Here is a 15,806-nt window from a genome sequence, read left to right on the forward strand (position 1 = left end):
GGGAAAAAGGCCAGGCCCCAGTCCCGGGGCATTATGGGATGGGCTCAGTCCTGTCATGGCGGAGGTTGGAGGGAGCAGGGTTCCCAGTGTCAGACCAGTGTTTGTCTCCGCACTGGAAGAAGGGAGGGTGAGATGGGGTCAGTCTGTCCATATCTTATCCTTTATTATCGGTGTTGCTGTAGGAGCTAGAAGCCCTCGCCCTGGAGCAGGACCCCGTTGTGCTAGGTGCTGTACACCTCAAAACCCAGCCCCACATAGGTGCCCAGGCCCAGAAATTATTTAGTCTCTATAGCACCTTCCTTAGTAGGTACTTGGGCTATTGAGTCCTGCAGTTCACACACAGGCTAAATTCCCACTGACTTCTGTGTGGACGGGTAGATTTGGGCATATTGTACTCTGAGGTTTATTAGCATTTCCCACCATTGCTGCTCTATCAATGGTAATAGCTGTATTGGGCTCTCCAGTGTAGACTAGCCACTGGTATTTTAATCACCTTATCATGTATTCTACTCAGCGGGTCTATGGGACACATCAGTTAAAAAGGTGGTGACGAGGGCCGGCTCTGGCTTTTTTGCCGCCCCAAGCAAAAAAAAAACAAAAAAAAACCTGCGGGCCGGCCGGAGCGGTGAAGGGGGGGCCTTGCTACAGACCTGGCACCACTCCCAGCAGGGTGCTCCCCTCCTCCGTGCTGCTGCCCCCTACAGGGCGGCCAGAGCGAAGGGGGGAAAAAAAACCTGTGGAAATGCGGCCCCTTGGAATCTGCCGCCTCAAGCACGAGCTTGCTCAGCTGGTGCTTGGAGCCGGCCCTGGTGGTGACCCATTGACACTAGCACTCCCATCACTGCTGCCATCAACAGGCCTGTACCAGTGGTAAGGCAACCAGGGAAGGTCTTAAAACATAAGAATGACCATACTGGGTGAGACCAAAGGTCCATCTAGCCCAGTATCCTGTCTTCTGACAGTGGCCAATGCCAGGTGCCCCAGACGGAATAAACAGAACAGGGAATCATCAAGTGATCCATCCCCTATCGCCTGTTCCCAGCTTCTGGCAAACAGATGCTAGTGACACCTGCCCATCCTGGCTAATAGCCATTGATGGACCTATCCTCCATGCAGGGGTGGCTCTAGGGATTTTGCCGCCCCAAGCACGGCAGGCAGGCAGGCAGGCTGTCTCCTGGTCCAGCGGGACCAGCGGACCTTCTGCAGGCAAGCCGCCGAAGGCAGCCTGCCTGCCGCCCTTGCGGCAACCGGCAGAGTGCCCCCCGCGGCTTGCCGCCCCGAGCACGGCTTGGCGTGCTGGGGCCTGGAGCTGCCCCTGCCTCCATGAACTTATCTAGTTATTTTTTGAACCCTGTTATAGTCTTGGCCTTCACAACATCCTCTGGCAAAGAGTTCCATAGACTGACTGTGCGTTGTGTGAAGACGTACTTCCTTTTGTTTGTTTTAACCCTGCTACCTAGTAATTTCATTTGGTGACCCCTAGTTCTTGTGTTATGAGAAGGAGTAAATAACACTTAATGCATTATTGCAATTGTATTTTTAAAACCATAATTAAATATCCTTTTTTCTTAGGAAGAATTCTATGGCTTTTGGGACACTTTAATTGAATGTTTGTAATTAATTTTAACTTCACTGCATCTCTGAGATATACAAGCATTATACCCATTTTATAGTAAGGGAAACGGAGGCAAACTGGTTAATGGCTTACTCAAGTCTCAAAGTTAGTTGCATAGATCAGGAGTTGTTCTAGACCTATGTTCTGACCAATAGAAAACATTACTTTCCCAGTTAAAGGGCCATTAATGACCACAGGCACATGATCAGTGCATATCAGCCACTCTCAAGTTTATTAGGGTAGCTATACAACAAAGCTCCTGCAAAAAGATTCTCACTCCTGTGCATGAGTCATTAGTGGCCACTTTTCCTAATCCCCTATGGTATGCTGCATAACTGAGGTTAGGCTGCAGGATATTTTGAAAGGTCTGAAGCTTCCTCTTACTCTGTTTTGTCATAATCTGAAGATTAATGTTTTTGCAACAATTATTTTCTGCTTGTGACCTGACCCTGCATCATTATACAGGGCTTTCTTCTTTTTCTGATCAAGTTCATTCCTGTTACAGTAGAACCTCAAGAAACAAACACCAGAGTTATGAACTGACCAGTCAACCACACACCTCATTTTGAACTGGAAGTACGCAATCAGGCTGCAGAGACAAAATACAGTACAGCACAGTACTTTGTTAAATGTAACTACTAAAAACAGGGAAAGTTAAACAAAATTGACAAGGTAAGGAAACTGTTTCTGTGCTTGTTTAATTTAAATTAAGATGGTTAAAAGCAGCATTTTTTTCTGCATAGTAAAGTTTTAAAGCTGTATTAAGTCAATACTCAGTTGTAAACTTTTGAAAGAACAACCATAATGCTTTGTTCAGAGTTATGAACATTTCACAGTTACAAACAACCTCCATTCCCAAGGGTTGTTGCAGTGTTTCTCATATGTGGCCACCAGGGGCTTTTCTTGTGGCCACAGTCTCCTGGGCTGTGATTTGGGGAGGGGGGAATAGTGCCCCCTCCCCCCTCCTGTTTCTCCTGGATGCACTGCAGTGGTATTTGGTTGCTGGGGCCACCAACAGTGGTTGGGCCCTGCCCCCATCTGGAGTCATCTGGGGAACAAAGCTGTAGGTGCAGGGAGCTGGTGAGTTCCTTGCCTTCCCAGGGGTGGTGGGGCTCAGGCTTTGGGCTTCACTGCTGGGGTGGTGGGGCAGCAAACTCTGGTTCCAGGGCTTTGGGCTCCAGCTCTGGGCTCTGGCTGCATGACTGCAGACCCCACAGTCCAGCCACTCAGCTTTGGGCTCTGTCCCTGGGCCCTGTCCTCTGGCCATGGAGCTTCAGGCTCCAGTCCCCTGCTGCCTCCCCCAGCCAACCACCCCAATCTTCCCTGGCCCCCACTGCCTCCCCTGACCCTCCATCCAGATTAATTTGTCCCCAGGTTTGCCGGGGCAGAGTAAGTCTGCTATGAAAAGTGATACTTGTATGTTTGTTAATATCACTTTTCACGACAGACTTACTAGCTAGCAATAAATAAATTATAATGATTTGGATGTGTTTGTGTGTGTGTGTATTTATTTGGTTTTCCTAAAGCTAATTAAATATTTTAGGAGAAAGTATGAGAGCAGCCACCAGCAAGAGTTGGTGGCCCCACACTGAGGCCACCAAACAAATTTGTCCTGAGAACCCCTTGCTATCTTTATGACCACCAGAGGGCGCATTGAATTCTGTAAATAGCACATCCGAATGCTTACAGTGCCATTAACAATATCTGAATAACATAACTTCCAGTTGTAACTTTTGTGTGCAAATTCTTAAATTTTGGAGAGGCTTCAGCTGTCATACTGGAGACTGAAATATTTCCATAGATTAGGTACAGCATGGGCAGCAGCAGTGCCAACTTGTTCACATTGTCCTTTGTCGACATGCTTCACACCTCATCCGGACAGACCACATGTAAAAGTCCCTATGTTCTGGTCAGGTTTTGACTTCTCTGCTGAGACTGCCAGCAAGAGGACTAATTAGTGCCAATTGTGTTTGAGTTTTGTTAGGAAAACAACTGTCTGCCTGTAAGTGTATCAAGACCACAAAAATGAATGGTTATCTCTTTTAAAAACAGCCCTCCATTGGTAACAACGGTCAGTCACTACTAATTTAGGCTGGATTTGAATTTACTTCTTATCATGTGACAGTTTCCTTCAGTCCTCCTGCTCCCTAGAAATTCATGATTCTGTTAAGGACAGAGTGTCTTCAATGCACTGCACTCTACCTGAAACCCCAGAGCAGCTTACTTGCTACAACTGTATCACTTGGTTAGCCCTCTAATACAGTGTTCTGTTAAAATGTGTATAATCCTACTTTATTTCCTTCTATAAGCAGACGGAGGAAAGTTAATAGACACTGACATTTTTGGTTTTTTTGGTACTTTCATCGTTCTGTTTTTTTCTGAGTTTGATGCAATTGGTAACAAGTCTCTGCATTTCCTTTAAATTAGGTCTAAGGAAAAATCATGGTTCTTTTTATGCTTAGTCTTCACATTTGGGAAAGAAGGTCAACAATGACTTAAGATATGGTGCTACTTTGGAAAGTGACTGTAAAAATTACATTAGAGGGACACCATTATTTTTACCTCTCAGTGATTCTATACTGAATGTGCTTATTTTACAATGACTTTCTAATGGCAGTTTTCTAAGTCAGCTTTGGATCTGAATTAAATCTGTGGTTTTGTTGTTTCCCTCCACCCCTCCTTCTTGTGTGTATAATAGTTGTGTAGGCAGAAATCTGCCCTCCTTCTTTGAAGCCAATCTGGTTGCTCAGGTGATCTTCATTGATACCAATGCACTCCCACCCATTGGATTTACATATGTCTAATGCATTGGCACTTAGTGAACAAATCTGATGATGCACAAAGAGAAATGGAATTCAGCTAACTCTCCCATAGCTGTGTTGACTCTGCAGCGTTAACCTGAGCAAAAAGCAATCACATCCTTGGTGAAATCCTGGCCCTAGTGAAGTCAATGGGAGTTGTGCCATTGAGTTCAATGAAGCCAGGATTTGTCAACTTACTGTTAGTTCCTAGAGCACGTGGAACTCGGAAGATGTGCATGGAGCAGGTCTGATTAGTAAAAAGTGCCATTTTTACAGCATCACTTTTCAGAAGAGAACCACACTTTAAAAATCTCATCAGGATGACCCTGCTGCGGAAGCAATATCTAGCTTTATTTTTATTTTTCAGTTCAATTCCTAGATTGATTATATGGAATTAGCATCTATATGTGCTTCACGGGGGGAAGCAGTCTGTATGACCTATGTATGTGACATATTAAGTAAAGGATTGTCTTATTTTCACATTTTCTGTAGACATTAATGCTCACATTGGTATTCTTTATAATAGTGGATGTTGAGAAATGTGGATATCCAGCTGAACAGTGTAATTTTGGAGGTTTTGAACAGTTCTTCTTCCATACATCAGAGGGGTAGCCGTGTTAGTCTGGATCTGTAAAAGCAGAAAAGAGTCCTGTGGCACCTTATAGACTAACAGACGTATTGGAGCATGAGCTTTCGTGGGTGAATACCCACTTCATCGGATGCAAGCTCATGCTCCTATACGTCTGTTAGTCATTAAGGTGCCACAGGACTCTTTTCTACTTCTTCCATACATAACTCTGAAACACTGTTTTGCACCTTTTCTGTTTGAAATACTGAAGACATCTATCATCACATGTGCTGTAATGATAAAGACTTACATTTACATAGCACATTTCATCTGGAAGGATCCTAAAGTGCTTTATATTCTTTTTATTCATCTCTATCATTGAAATGCTGCCACTTCTGAAGAGAAACTAGGGAGCTGTCTAGCACATCATGTTATACTGTGTTATCATCTCTCTCATGATTAATATTTTCTTAAGTGTTTTACTGAGGTTTCTCTGAACCTATAGGAACTGTGACACTGACAGGCATCTTATTATTTTTTTAATCAAGTTGCTTTTTTTAAATCAAGCTGCTTTTTAGACCTCATTAGGTATTGGCTAAAGTGAGCAGCACTGTCCTACTAGGTGTGGGACCAGATAATTTAGTAAACTACGATATTTTTTCCCAAAGATGTATACATACATCCAATCCACAAGTAAACCATATACAGAACTAAAGATAAACACAAAGAAAGCAGAAAAATAAAACTTCCTCCTACACAAAACAAAGGCAAAGTCTCCCCAGACTATAAGAGGAACAAAAATAAAAAACCCCAGCACGCGTTAGACTTGAAAAGCAGGTTCCAAAGAGCATAGCTTCAGAGTATATAGCAAAGACAAACCAGGCACAATAATAATATTTATCTCCTTCACAGATGTGCTGGTAGATTAAATTATTTAATGATTATGAAGTGATCCTCACATGGAAGGTAATATAACATGCAAAATCACTGTAGATTTCAACAAATATTTTATAAAACTTGATAAAAATAAAAAGCATCAAATTTAAAAATCACTTTTTTAATGTGCATTTAAACATTAATTTGCAATATTTACAACCTAAACACTGCAGCATTGAGCAACTCACATCAAACACACTGCAACCAGAAAGTCAAACTGGCTACAGTATAAACAAAAGTTAAACTGACATCTGTTGTCACTGCCTATGTGACCTTGGGCAAGTCACTTAGCCTGTCTGTGCCACCATTTCCCATCTGTAAAATGGGGATGATGATAAAGTTTTCCTAGCTCACATGGGTGTTGAGAATAAATACATTAAAGAACTGATGAAAAGTGCTACATAAGAGCTAAGTGATAGTATTAGTACCTGAAAGAAGTACAAAAAGAAAACAGCATTACTTTAAAAAATACTTCAGTTCTACCAATCTAATCTCTTATTTAATAGCATAACTAACTGTTTCATTTTTAATAATATGATTTGTAACTTAAATGTCCTTGTACAAATATTTCTATGCATCAGAGCAAAAGATACTAAGATTCCATCAAGAGCCATTCAGTAGCACTATTACTTAAGAGTAAATCTTGGCCTGGCTCTGTGTGTTTTGGCAAAGTCAACACATTTCTTTATGCTAGGGTGAAATTGAGAAAACTTGTTAGATGGGGTCAAACACTTTCCTGGCTACATCCTTACATTTTTTTAAGGCACTTGCACTAAATTTAGAACTGGATAAGATTTATACTGTTATCCATAATTTTGAGGAAGACATTAATGTGAGGTAATCTTCCTATTGAATATGCCACATGAAGGACTCTTAACTAGCCTGCTAAATGTTCCAATGTCTAGTATCCTTTTATTAGGAAAAACTTCCTGGCAGTAAGATCTATTACCATGAAATAGCCTCCCAAGGGAAGTGGTGCAAGACCCATTATGGCAGACTTTTAAAATCAGAATGGACTAAACCCTTAAAAAAAATAAAAAAAAATGCAATCTTGTATTTGCATAATTCTATCTCAAACATCTATAATTCTGTTTTCACACAAGTCACGATTCCAAGTGATTCTAATGTTGACCAAAACATACTCCACCTGTGTTAAACCACCAGTTGTCCTCATTTTACAGGCAAGAAAACTGAAAGAGAAATTATGATATGCTTAAGATCACACTGCAAGTCTATGAAGAAGCTGCAAACTGAACCTAGGTCTCCTGAATGCCTTGTCCTGTGCCTTCACCAAAGCAGGTAAGTAATAATATCCCATATAACTGGTGGAGTAACTGACACCTACCAAAATTAAGTGACTTTCCCAAGGCTTCACTGAGATCTGGTAGCTGGGCTGCAATTAGAATTCAGAGATCCTGGCTCTTGGTCCAGACCATTAGATTGTGATGCCTTCCTAAATACTTTTCCAATAGGGGCCTAATCCTGTTGCTATTATTCATATGAGTTTCCTCCTTGATTTAGCTACAGATAAAGATGAGATTTTTGTCCTTAACAAACTTATTTTAAACCAAACATTGTTCCCACTCTGTAATAGAAAAGTTTAACAACTCAAGTAGACAGATGGTTTTGATGCTAAATAAAAACAAGTAAAATAAACCTAAAATAACTACATTCTGATCTAGCACAACATTAGCCTTTAAATAAATACTAAGGAGCCTGGGAATGTCAGTCCTTTTCTCTGTACAGTGGATGGCATTACAGGTTATATTTATCAAACTCAAATCCCTAAAATAGCAGGGAAGCAGGATAGTGATGTCAGCTGTTCTTCAGACACAAATCAGGTTATTTTAAATGTCTTAGTCTGAGCTGAAAAACTACTTGTGTGTCTGACAGTTTTACACTGCATGGTACCTCAGCTCTTAATTCACTGCTCTGTTTATTAATCAGGTTGAGAAAACTTCATTTTGTTTTGCAGCTTTAAATGAATGGATATGAATGAGTCTTGGACTTTGAGGTGGGAGGATTCAACCGAGCCACAGTAACCATGGGGGATATACTTTGCTCCAGTTTTTGTGCCAATTTTGTGCATTTTAGAATTGTAAGCAAATATTATTTAGTAAGGATCTAACCTTCCCTTGAGAGTAAAATTGTAAGACAGCAGGGGGCGCATTTGCCAGTACTATCAGGGCATTTACATGAAGCACCACCAGCAGGAACACTGATCAGCAGGGATCCTAATTTTTTTCCATGATTTAAAAAAACCAAAATTATCTGATTTAAAAAACAAACCATAATCTGCATTTTTCTGCAATTAAAATGAAATGTTGAACTTTAGTTTCCTTAGCCAAATATATATAGGTATCAATTTAACATGATATTTTATTGACTATATTTACAATTTTTAAGCAAGTTCAAAGCCTACCAGTTCCAGCAATCATTATAATAAAATAAAGTTAATAGAATGATCCATTCACAGTGCATTGTTTCTTTGCTGTTGTCAATGGCCCTGCTGTTTCAGCTTCTTGTTTTAGTTTATTTTCAATCAGTTTTATGTTTAGCACTTTCCATGTATTCTACAATTGTCTGCCTTTGAATGTAATCTAAAGCCTTGCTGCATACAGTAAGAACAGCATATTATCATCAATGTGAAATTTGCCCTTGCCAAACTCAGTGACATGGTATTTAGGGGTCATTTTTAAAGTTTTCGGCATCTTTCCATAACTGTAGTTACGTCAACCCAGCCAAAGACATCTCCGGCCTGGGGTGCTGGCCAGGAGGAGCCGAGCTCTGCACGCACCAGAGCCCTGCACAGCACTGCCACAGGGAAGCCTCTCTGCCCCTTTGCTAAGCTCTGGAGTTGTGGGGTGGGAGGGCGATTTCCAGCCTGTCCACAGAAGCCCTCTGGGCAGGGGCTTAGCACCCTCCTCACCTGCCCCCACTCCCCACCTTGGGCCCTGGCCCCAGGGAGTGTAGGGCTGCTATGTTCCCTAGGCAGCACCCTCAGCTGAGCCACTTCTCTGGTGGGTTCACTGAAGCCCCTGCAGGTTCCCTGGGCCCTGGTGCACAATGCATCCTTAGGGCTTAACCCCTTCCTGCCCACACTGTAGCTGGAGGCAGCTGGGTTATGTTGGTGGCCAGCAGCAGCTTGGAAGTGTTAGCTGCCTTTTGACACTGTGCAGGCAGGAAGGGACAAGCTGTTTCTAGCCACACCGGGGAAGGGGGTGGTGGGAGAAGAGAGGAGCTCTGCAAAGATGGGCCCGGTCATCCCTCTTCCCCCCACCCCTGGAAGCAGCTCCTGTCCCATCCCTCCCACACAGTGCCAAAAGGCTGCTGCTGGCCACATTCTAGTGTGAACCCTGGCAGAAATCTGGGGAGGGAGAGCGGGCAAGTGACCCTGCGTTGTTCTCTCCAACATGTTGTCTTGGGAAGATGTGGAACAAGGTACCAGGAGAGGTGGGTCCATCCCCGGGTCCTAGCTAGGCATGGAGAGTGGAGAGTGCAAGGCAGGGATGGTCGCATAGGTCGGTCACTGCCACTATGTGAGAGAGGCGTACAGGAGTTTGTGTGTGTCATTTCTCCTTGTGTGTGTGTGTGGGGGGGGGGGTAGGACTGTGTGCCACCCCTCCCCATGTGAACCCTAAAGCCTTAAAGATAAGCAGATAAATAAAAAAGAATCCAACTCAGCAGTATTTATTTTTAACAAGGGCTCAGTCAATCTGATGTTGATTTGAATGGTATCCCTGCACAGTTATGACTGATCACCGTTGAACTCACTTGAATATGAGTAATGTTACAAGGTGCCCCACAGTCAGCATAAGGAAATATGGTCACCCTATTCATGGGCCACAACTATGGAATTACAACCTGCAGCTGCCTCCCACTTGACCGGAGGGGGAGACGACTCCAATAAAGGTCTTGATCTGGGGGACTACAAGTTCCATCATGCCACGCTCCAGCCAGACTCGAACAGCTACCGGTCGTTGCCTAAGAGGCGCACTTTTTGCCGCATTGCACCTTGGGAACTGTAGTCCTAAGCCTGTTGCATACTGGGAGTAGAAATCACCTTTAGAAATAGAGGTGATGGCAGCGGCAGACATATTTTTCCTTTTTATGCAAATGAGTTGAGGCCGGTAGCTCATGAGGCTCCCGCCGGGCGCCCGCACATTACCAGGGGTCGTGGCGAGGCCCCGGATGCTGGGGGCGTGTCCCCAGCCGGGGAGGCGGGGTCAGTGCTGGAGGCGGGCTTGACCTCACTCTCTCCCCGTAGTCGCGGTTGCCGCCCGGGCCTGAACCCTGGAGCACGCGAGCTGAAGATGGCGGCGGAGCGCAGCTGGGTGCGGAGGCGGCGCAGCGACCACTGCCGGCTCTGACCGACCCGCGCGCCGGCTGCGAGCGGCCTCTGAGGCGGGGGAGGAGGCGCTGAGGGGGGCCGAGGCGCGGGGCGCCCCGCGGGGGGCCCGGCTCCGAGGAGCGGAGCGGAGCGAGCTCAGGACGCCGGCGCTGAGGGGAAGCCTGGCTTGGCCGCGGGGGAAGGCGGGGCGGGCTGCTGCCGCGGAGGTTCCCCTCGTGCCGGCTGCCGGGCGGCCCGCGCCATGTTCTCGGTGCTGTCCTATGGCAGGCTGGTGGCCCGGGCAGTCCTGGGCGGGCTCTCGCAGACGGACTCCCGCGATTACAGCCTGGTGACCGCCAGCTGCGGCTTCGGCAAAGACTTCCGCAAGGGCATCCTCAAGAAGGGCATGTGCTACGGGGATGACGCCTGCTTCGTGGCCAGGCACCGGTCCGCCGACGTGCTCGGTAAGTGCTCGGCCTCCCTGCCCGCTGCCTGCGATGGGCCGCCTTTGGCACAGCCCGCCTGGGGGTCACTTGCACCGTAGACACCGAAACGCCCCAGAAAAGGCCTTTGCCAAGACCTGCTTCCATGGGGGTGGGGGCGCTCCAAGCCCAGACAAGGCCTTGGAGAAGCGGTGGACTGACTGCTGGGTGGTTAGGCCCAGCCTTTGGTAGCTTATCTGTAATTGCAATTGTAATCACCTAAGGTGTGTTAAAAGCAGAAAAGCAACTGTTCATGTAACCACTTAAGCAAAGAGCATTACAACTTAACAGTGTTGTAAATAACTTTAACAGAAAAAGGTCATTGAAACAGACGCTTCCTATTTTCAGTGCACACTATGCCCTTGTAAGTTGAAAGGCAAAGTGACATTGAGACTGGTTTCAAATGTCAGATTTCACTTTCAGCACCCGGTTTACCTTGGTTACGCAGTACAGTTTTGATTTATACACAGGACTACTCTGATTCAAATGTCGTCACGAGCAGTGAATAAGTCTGGATAATTATCTACACACTGACAACAGTAATATTGTGGGAGCGCATGACCTTTTTCAGACATTGTTGAGGTTGAATTTTATTGAATTTTAATAAAAGTTCAGGGGTTGAGCTTCCCAGGAATTGAACCAGCTTTGCACCATAACTTTATAGTACTGAAAAGATCTTAATGGAGTTCCAGCCTTTTTTGATTAGACCATAACAGTGGGCTTGTGTTGGAATATATCATGGCTTTGTGATATTGGCCGTACTTCAGAATGTGGAGCTTCTGTGGTAACTTGATTACTTGAATACGATGGAGACATTATTTCAGAAAAATATATAACTTGGTGATAGGAAACAATGTTGCTGTTCACCTTTAAGGGAGCTGTGGAGATGCTGTGACTGTCCAGGAGACATGGAAATCTGATCCATGTGTTCAGTACTCTGCATCTTTTCCACTGGGTCTGAGTCTTTCTCCCCCCCCCCCTTTTTTTTTTGGTACCATAATTGGTAGCCATATCATATTTGTGTGCTGCTCTTTTCCCAGTCCATCTTGCCTTCCTGCTGGACTCAGCAGAGAATTACAGTACGGAGTTTGTCTTTGTCATCATGTTGCCATGAAAATTAATGCAAACACAAGATTGTAACTTGGCTGCAGGGTCAGGCAGAAGGAGAGTTGTTGTTCAAATTCAGATATACTAAATAGGAAAGAGAAACAAAAAATTACTAGCAGACTAATAGAATTTATAGAAGAAGCCATCTTGATTGGCTTTTTATTGCTTTTCTAACATTAAAATGTACCAATAACTTCAAAATTACTTTATGCTCTGCGGACATCAGAACCCAATATAATTCTAGATGACATAAAAATTCATCCTTGTATCTCAATCCATATTGCTTTAAATCACGGAAATATAGGACTAGAAGGGACCTTGATAGATCATCTGCACTGAGGCACGACTAAATATTATCTAGACCATCCCTGGAAGGTGTTTGTCTAACCTGTTCTTTAAAAGCTGCAATGACAGAGATTTCATGACCTCCCTAGACAATTTGTTCCAGAGCTTAACTACCTTTACAGTTAGGAAGTTTTATTTTAAGCCTATTACTACTTGTCCTGTCCTCAGTGGTTAAGGAGAACAATTTATCACCCTTTTCTTTATAACAGTATTTTACTTGCTTGAAGACCATTTTCATGTCCCCTCTTGATCTTCTCTTCTCCAGCCTAAACAAACCCAGTTCTTTTCAGTCTTTCCTTATAGGTCATGTTTTCTAGACCTTTAATAATTTTTGTTGCTGTCCTCTGGATTTTGTCCAATTTGTTCACATCTTTCCTGAAGTGTAATGCCCAGTACTAGACACAGTACTCCAGTTGAGGCCTTATCAATGCTGAGTAAAGTGGAACAATTGTTTCTTGGGTCTTGTTTACAACACTCCTGCTAACACATCCCAGAATGTTGTTTACTTTTTTTTTTGCAGCAGTATTATATTAACTCATATTTAGTTTGTGATCCACTATAATCCCCAGATCCTTTCCTGTGGTGGTACTTCCTAGATAGTCATTTTGCATTTGTGTAATTGATTGTACTTTGTACAAAGTGTAGTACTTTGCAGTTGTCTGTATTGAATTTCATCCTATTTAGACCATTTCTCCAGTTTGTCAAGATCATTGTGAATTCCAGTTCTGTCTTTAAAAACACTTGCAGTCCCTTCCAGTTCAGTATCATCTGCAAACTTTACAAGTGTACTCTCTATGCCATTATCTAAATCACATATGAAGATATTGAATAGACCAGATCCAGGACAGATCTCTGCAGGACCCTATTCAATATGCCCTTCCAGCTTGACTATGAATCATTGATAACTCCTTTCCAGCTTGTTGTGCACCACCTTATAGTAGTATCATCTAAGCTATATTTTTCTAGTTTGAGACAGTCATGTGAGACAGTATAAAAAGCTTTAAAATAGAGATGTATCACTTCTACTACTTTGCCCCATCCACAGGGACTGTTACGCTGTCAAAGAAGGATGGTAGGTTGGTTTGACATGATTTGTTCTTCACAAATCCATGTTGACTGTCACTTATTTCTTTATTTGCTTCTAAGCGCTTACAGATTTGATTGTTTTGTTATTTGCTTCATTATCTTTCTGGGTATGAAGTTAGCTGACTGGTTTACAATTCCCTGGGTTGTCCTTATTTCCCTTTTTATAGATAGGTGCAATATTTTCCCTTTTCCTGTCTTCAGTGAGTTCTCTGAGGTAATTACTAATGGCTCAGAAATCTCTTCAGCCAGTTCCGTAAGTATTCTAGGATGTGTTAGGCCCTACTGACTTGAAGACATGTAACTTGTCCAAGGAATTCTTAACTTGTTGTTTTTCCTATTTTAGCCTCAAATCCAATGCCATTTGCACTGATGTTCACTATGTTAGTTGTCTGATTGCTGTTCACTTTTTTGGTGAAAACTGAAATAAAAAAGGCCTTTAATGCTTCAGCCATTGCTTCATGGATGATATGGATTTTGTCTTTGTCTTATTTTAGCTACTGTAATCACCATCTCTAGTCTCCCTTCTTCCCCATCCCTCTATCTGGTCCCAATATTGATGCTGAAATTCCCTTGCTGTTCTGACAACATTCCATCCTCAAATATCCCCTTCCCTTTTTTTTTTAGTGTGTTAAGCTGAAGCTCTTCACCCCTGCTTTCTGTGCCCTATGTAACTTTGTATTGACCTACTCTCTTCCTCCTGTGCTCCTCCCAACCCGGTCTCCTTTTTTTGTCTTGGTCTCCCATCTCTTGTCCACTTGGCATCTTTTCTTTCCTTAAAATTCTCTTCTGTAAACTCTTCCTATGTCTCCAAACCCTCTTGCATTTGAAGTGTTGCTTTGGGTTTTTGTTTGTTTGTTTTATTTTGGTCTCCTGTTTTCAAAATCTTTAGGGATAGTTTCTCATTAATTTGTTTAATGAAGAGCCTTGTACATTTAGTGTTATAGTAGAGCGGAATACTAGCACTTTGATTGGTAAAACTTTTGTTGGTCAGGGGTTTGGGATAAAAAAACACACCCCTGATGGACATAAGTTTCCCTGACAGAAGCACCAGGGGTGGTTGGGGGTGGTTTAATTATGCCAATGGGAGAGCTCTCTCCTGTCAGCATAGAGTGGCTACACAGGAGACCTTACAGTGGCGCAGCGGTACAGCTGTGCCACTCTAAGGTCTGTTGTGTATACATAGCCTATATAGATATATTTGGACTGTTTACATTTTTCCTTCAACTGCAAAGTCTTTTTTAATTTAGATTTGATTTTTCCTATTAGTCACTCAGTGACAAAAGTCTGCCAGATATTTTGGCAGAGTAGTTTTAAATAAACTCTAGATTCTGTTTACGAAGAGCAAGCCTGAGTGGGCTGAATTTGGGTGTGGAGCCACTCCCATTCAGTGGAAAATTTGCATGGGTACTTGGCATCTATGCTTTCTTGGGTCAAAAAAGAGTTGACTAACATCAAAGAGGCTACACATTTTTTCCTCTTTTTAATAGCTAAAAGGTCAGGCAGTTTTGTTGTTTTTTAGCATAGAACTGTTCAAATAGTAGCATTGTCAGCAGATTGAGGGACGTGATCATTCCCCTCTGTTCGGCACTGGCGAGGCCTCATCTGGAGTACTGTATCCAGTTTTGGGCCCCACACTACAAGAAGAATGTGGAAAAGTTGGAAAGAGTCCAGTGGAGGGCAACAAAAATGACTAGGGGGCTGGAGCACATGACTTATGAGGAGAGGCTGAGGGAACTGGGGTTGTTTAGTCTGCAGAAGAGAAGAATGAGGGGGGATTTGATAACTGCTTTCAGCTACCTGAAAGGGGGTTCCAAAGAGGATGGATCTAGACTGTTTGTTTTTAGTGGTACCAGATGATAGAACAAAGAGTAATGATCTCAAGCTGCAGTGGGGGAGGTCTAGGTTGGATATTAGGAAACACTTTTTCACTAGGAGGGTGGTGAAGCACTGGAATGGGTTACCTAGGGAGGTGGTGGAATCTCTTTCCTTAGAGGTTTTTAAGGTCAGGCTTGATAAAGCCCTGGCTGGGATGATTTAGTTGGGGATTAGGCCCTGCTTTGAGCAGGGGGTTGGACTAGATGACCTCCTGAGGTTCCTTCCAACCCTGATATTCTATGAAATACAAAAATGCTGGTCACTGTTTCATATGTGCTGTGTAGTTCAAAGCTTGAAAAATTACTACTAAAGTATATACCAGTCTTTCATAGCAAGATCCAGGACAAAAGGGTTTGGGAGAATGTAGTATAGTTAGTTAGAACTTTAGTGAATAGTACTGTATTTGAAACAGAATGTGACAGCTGTCTAGTTACAAGGTAGTCCCGCTTTCTGTTTTCTTTTTTACACTGTAACATACTACTGTAGGTAGGTAGGTTTTAAAAAAAAACAACAACCCACTTAGTGTCAGTCACTTTACTGGGCAGGAAAAAGGCCCAAGGGAAAGCACACAATGGAGGATCTGCGAAAATGATCAAGATAGTGTCAACGCTATTTTGGTAGATGAGAATGGGAGTGTGTTCTGTATCTGATGCCAGAAAGG

At 43.4% G+C, this 15,806-nt stretch overlaps 1 protein-coding gene and 1 long non-coding RNA gene across 3 annotated transcripts in view; both read left to right on the forward strand.

Annotated features, from left to right (window-relative positions):
• The first annotated feature begins 57 nt into the window (after positions 1–57).
• On the forward strand, positions 58–8,346 carry LOC123350908. Its single transcript, XR_006573876.1, has 4 exons — positions 58–137; positions 2,121–2,287; positions 7,102–7,219; positions 7,896–8,346. It is a non-coding gene; the product is annotated as an uncharacterized LOC123350908 (long non-coding RNA).
• A 1,723-nt stretch (positions 8,347–10,069) lies between these two features.
• Positions 10,070–15,806, forward strand: part of PPTC7 (protein phosphatase targeting COQ7) — a 32,776-nt gene continuing 27,039 nt past the window's right edge. The window contains exon 1 of one of the 2 annotated variants that reach the window (XM_044989790.1): positions 10,070–10,714. In XM_044989790.1, coding sequence (XP_044845725.1) covers positions 10,513–10,714 — 202 coding nt within the window. In that variant the 5' untranslated portion in view covers positions 10,070–10,512. The remainder of the gene's footprint in view (positions 10,715–15,806) is intronic. The other variant, XM_044989789.1, reaches the window with a different exon arrangement.

The sequence above is a fragment of the Mauremys mutica genome, chromosome 16, assembly GCF_020497125.1.
Source record: "Mauremys mutica isolate MM-2020 ecotype Southern chromosome 16, ASM2049712v1, whole genome shotgun sequence".
In the NCBI taxonomy this organism is placed as follows: domain Eukaryota; kingdom Metazoa; phylum Chordata; order Testudines; family Geoemydidae; genus Mauremys; species Mauremys mutica.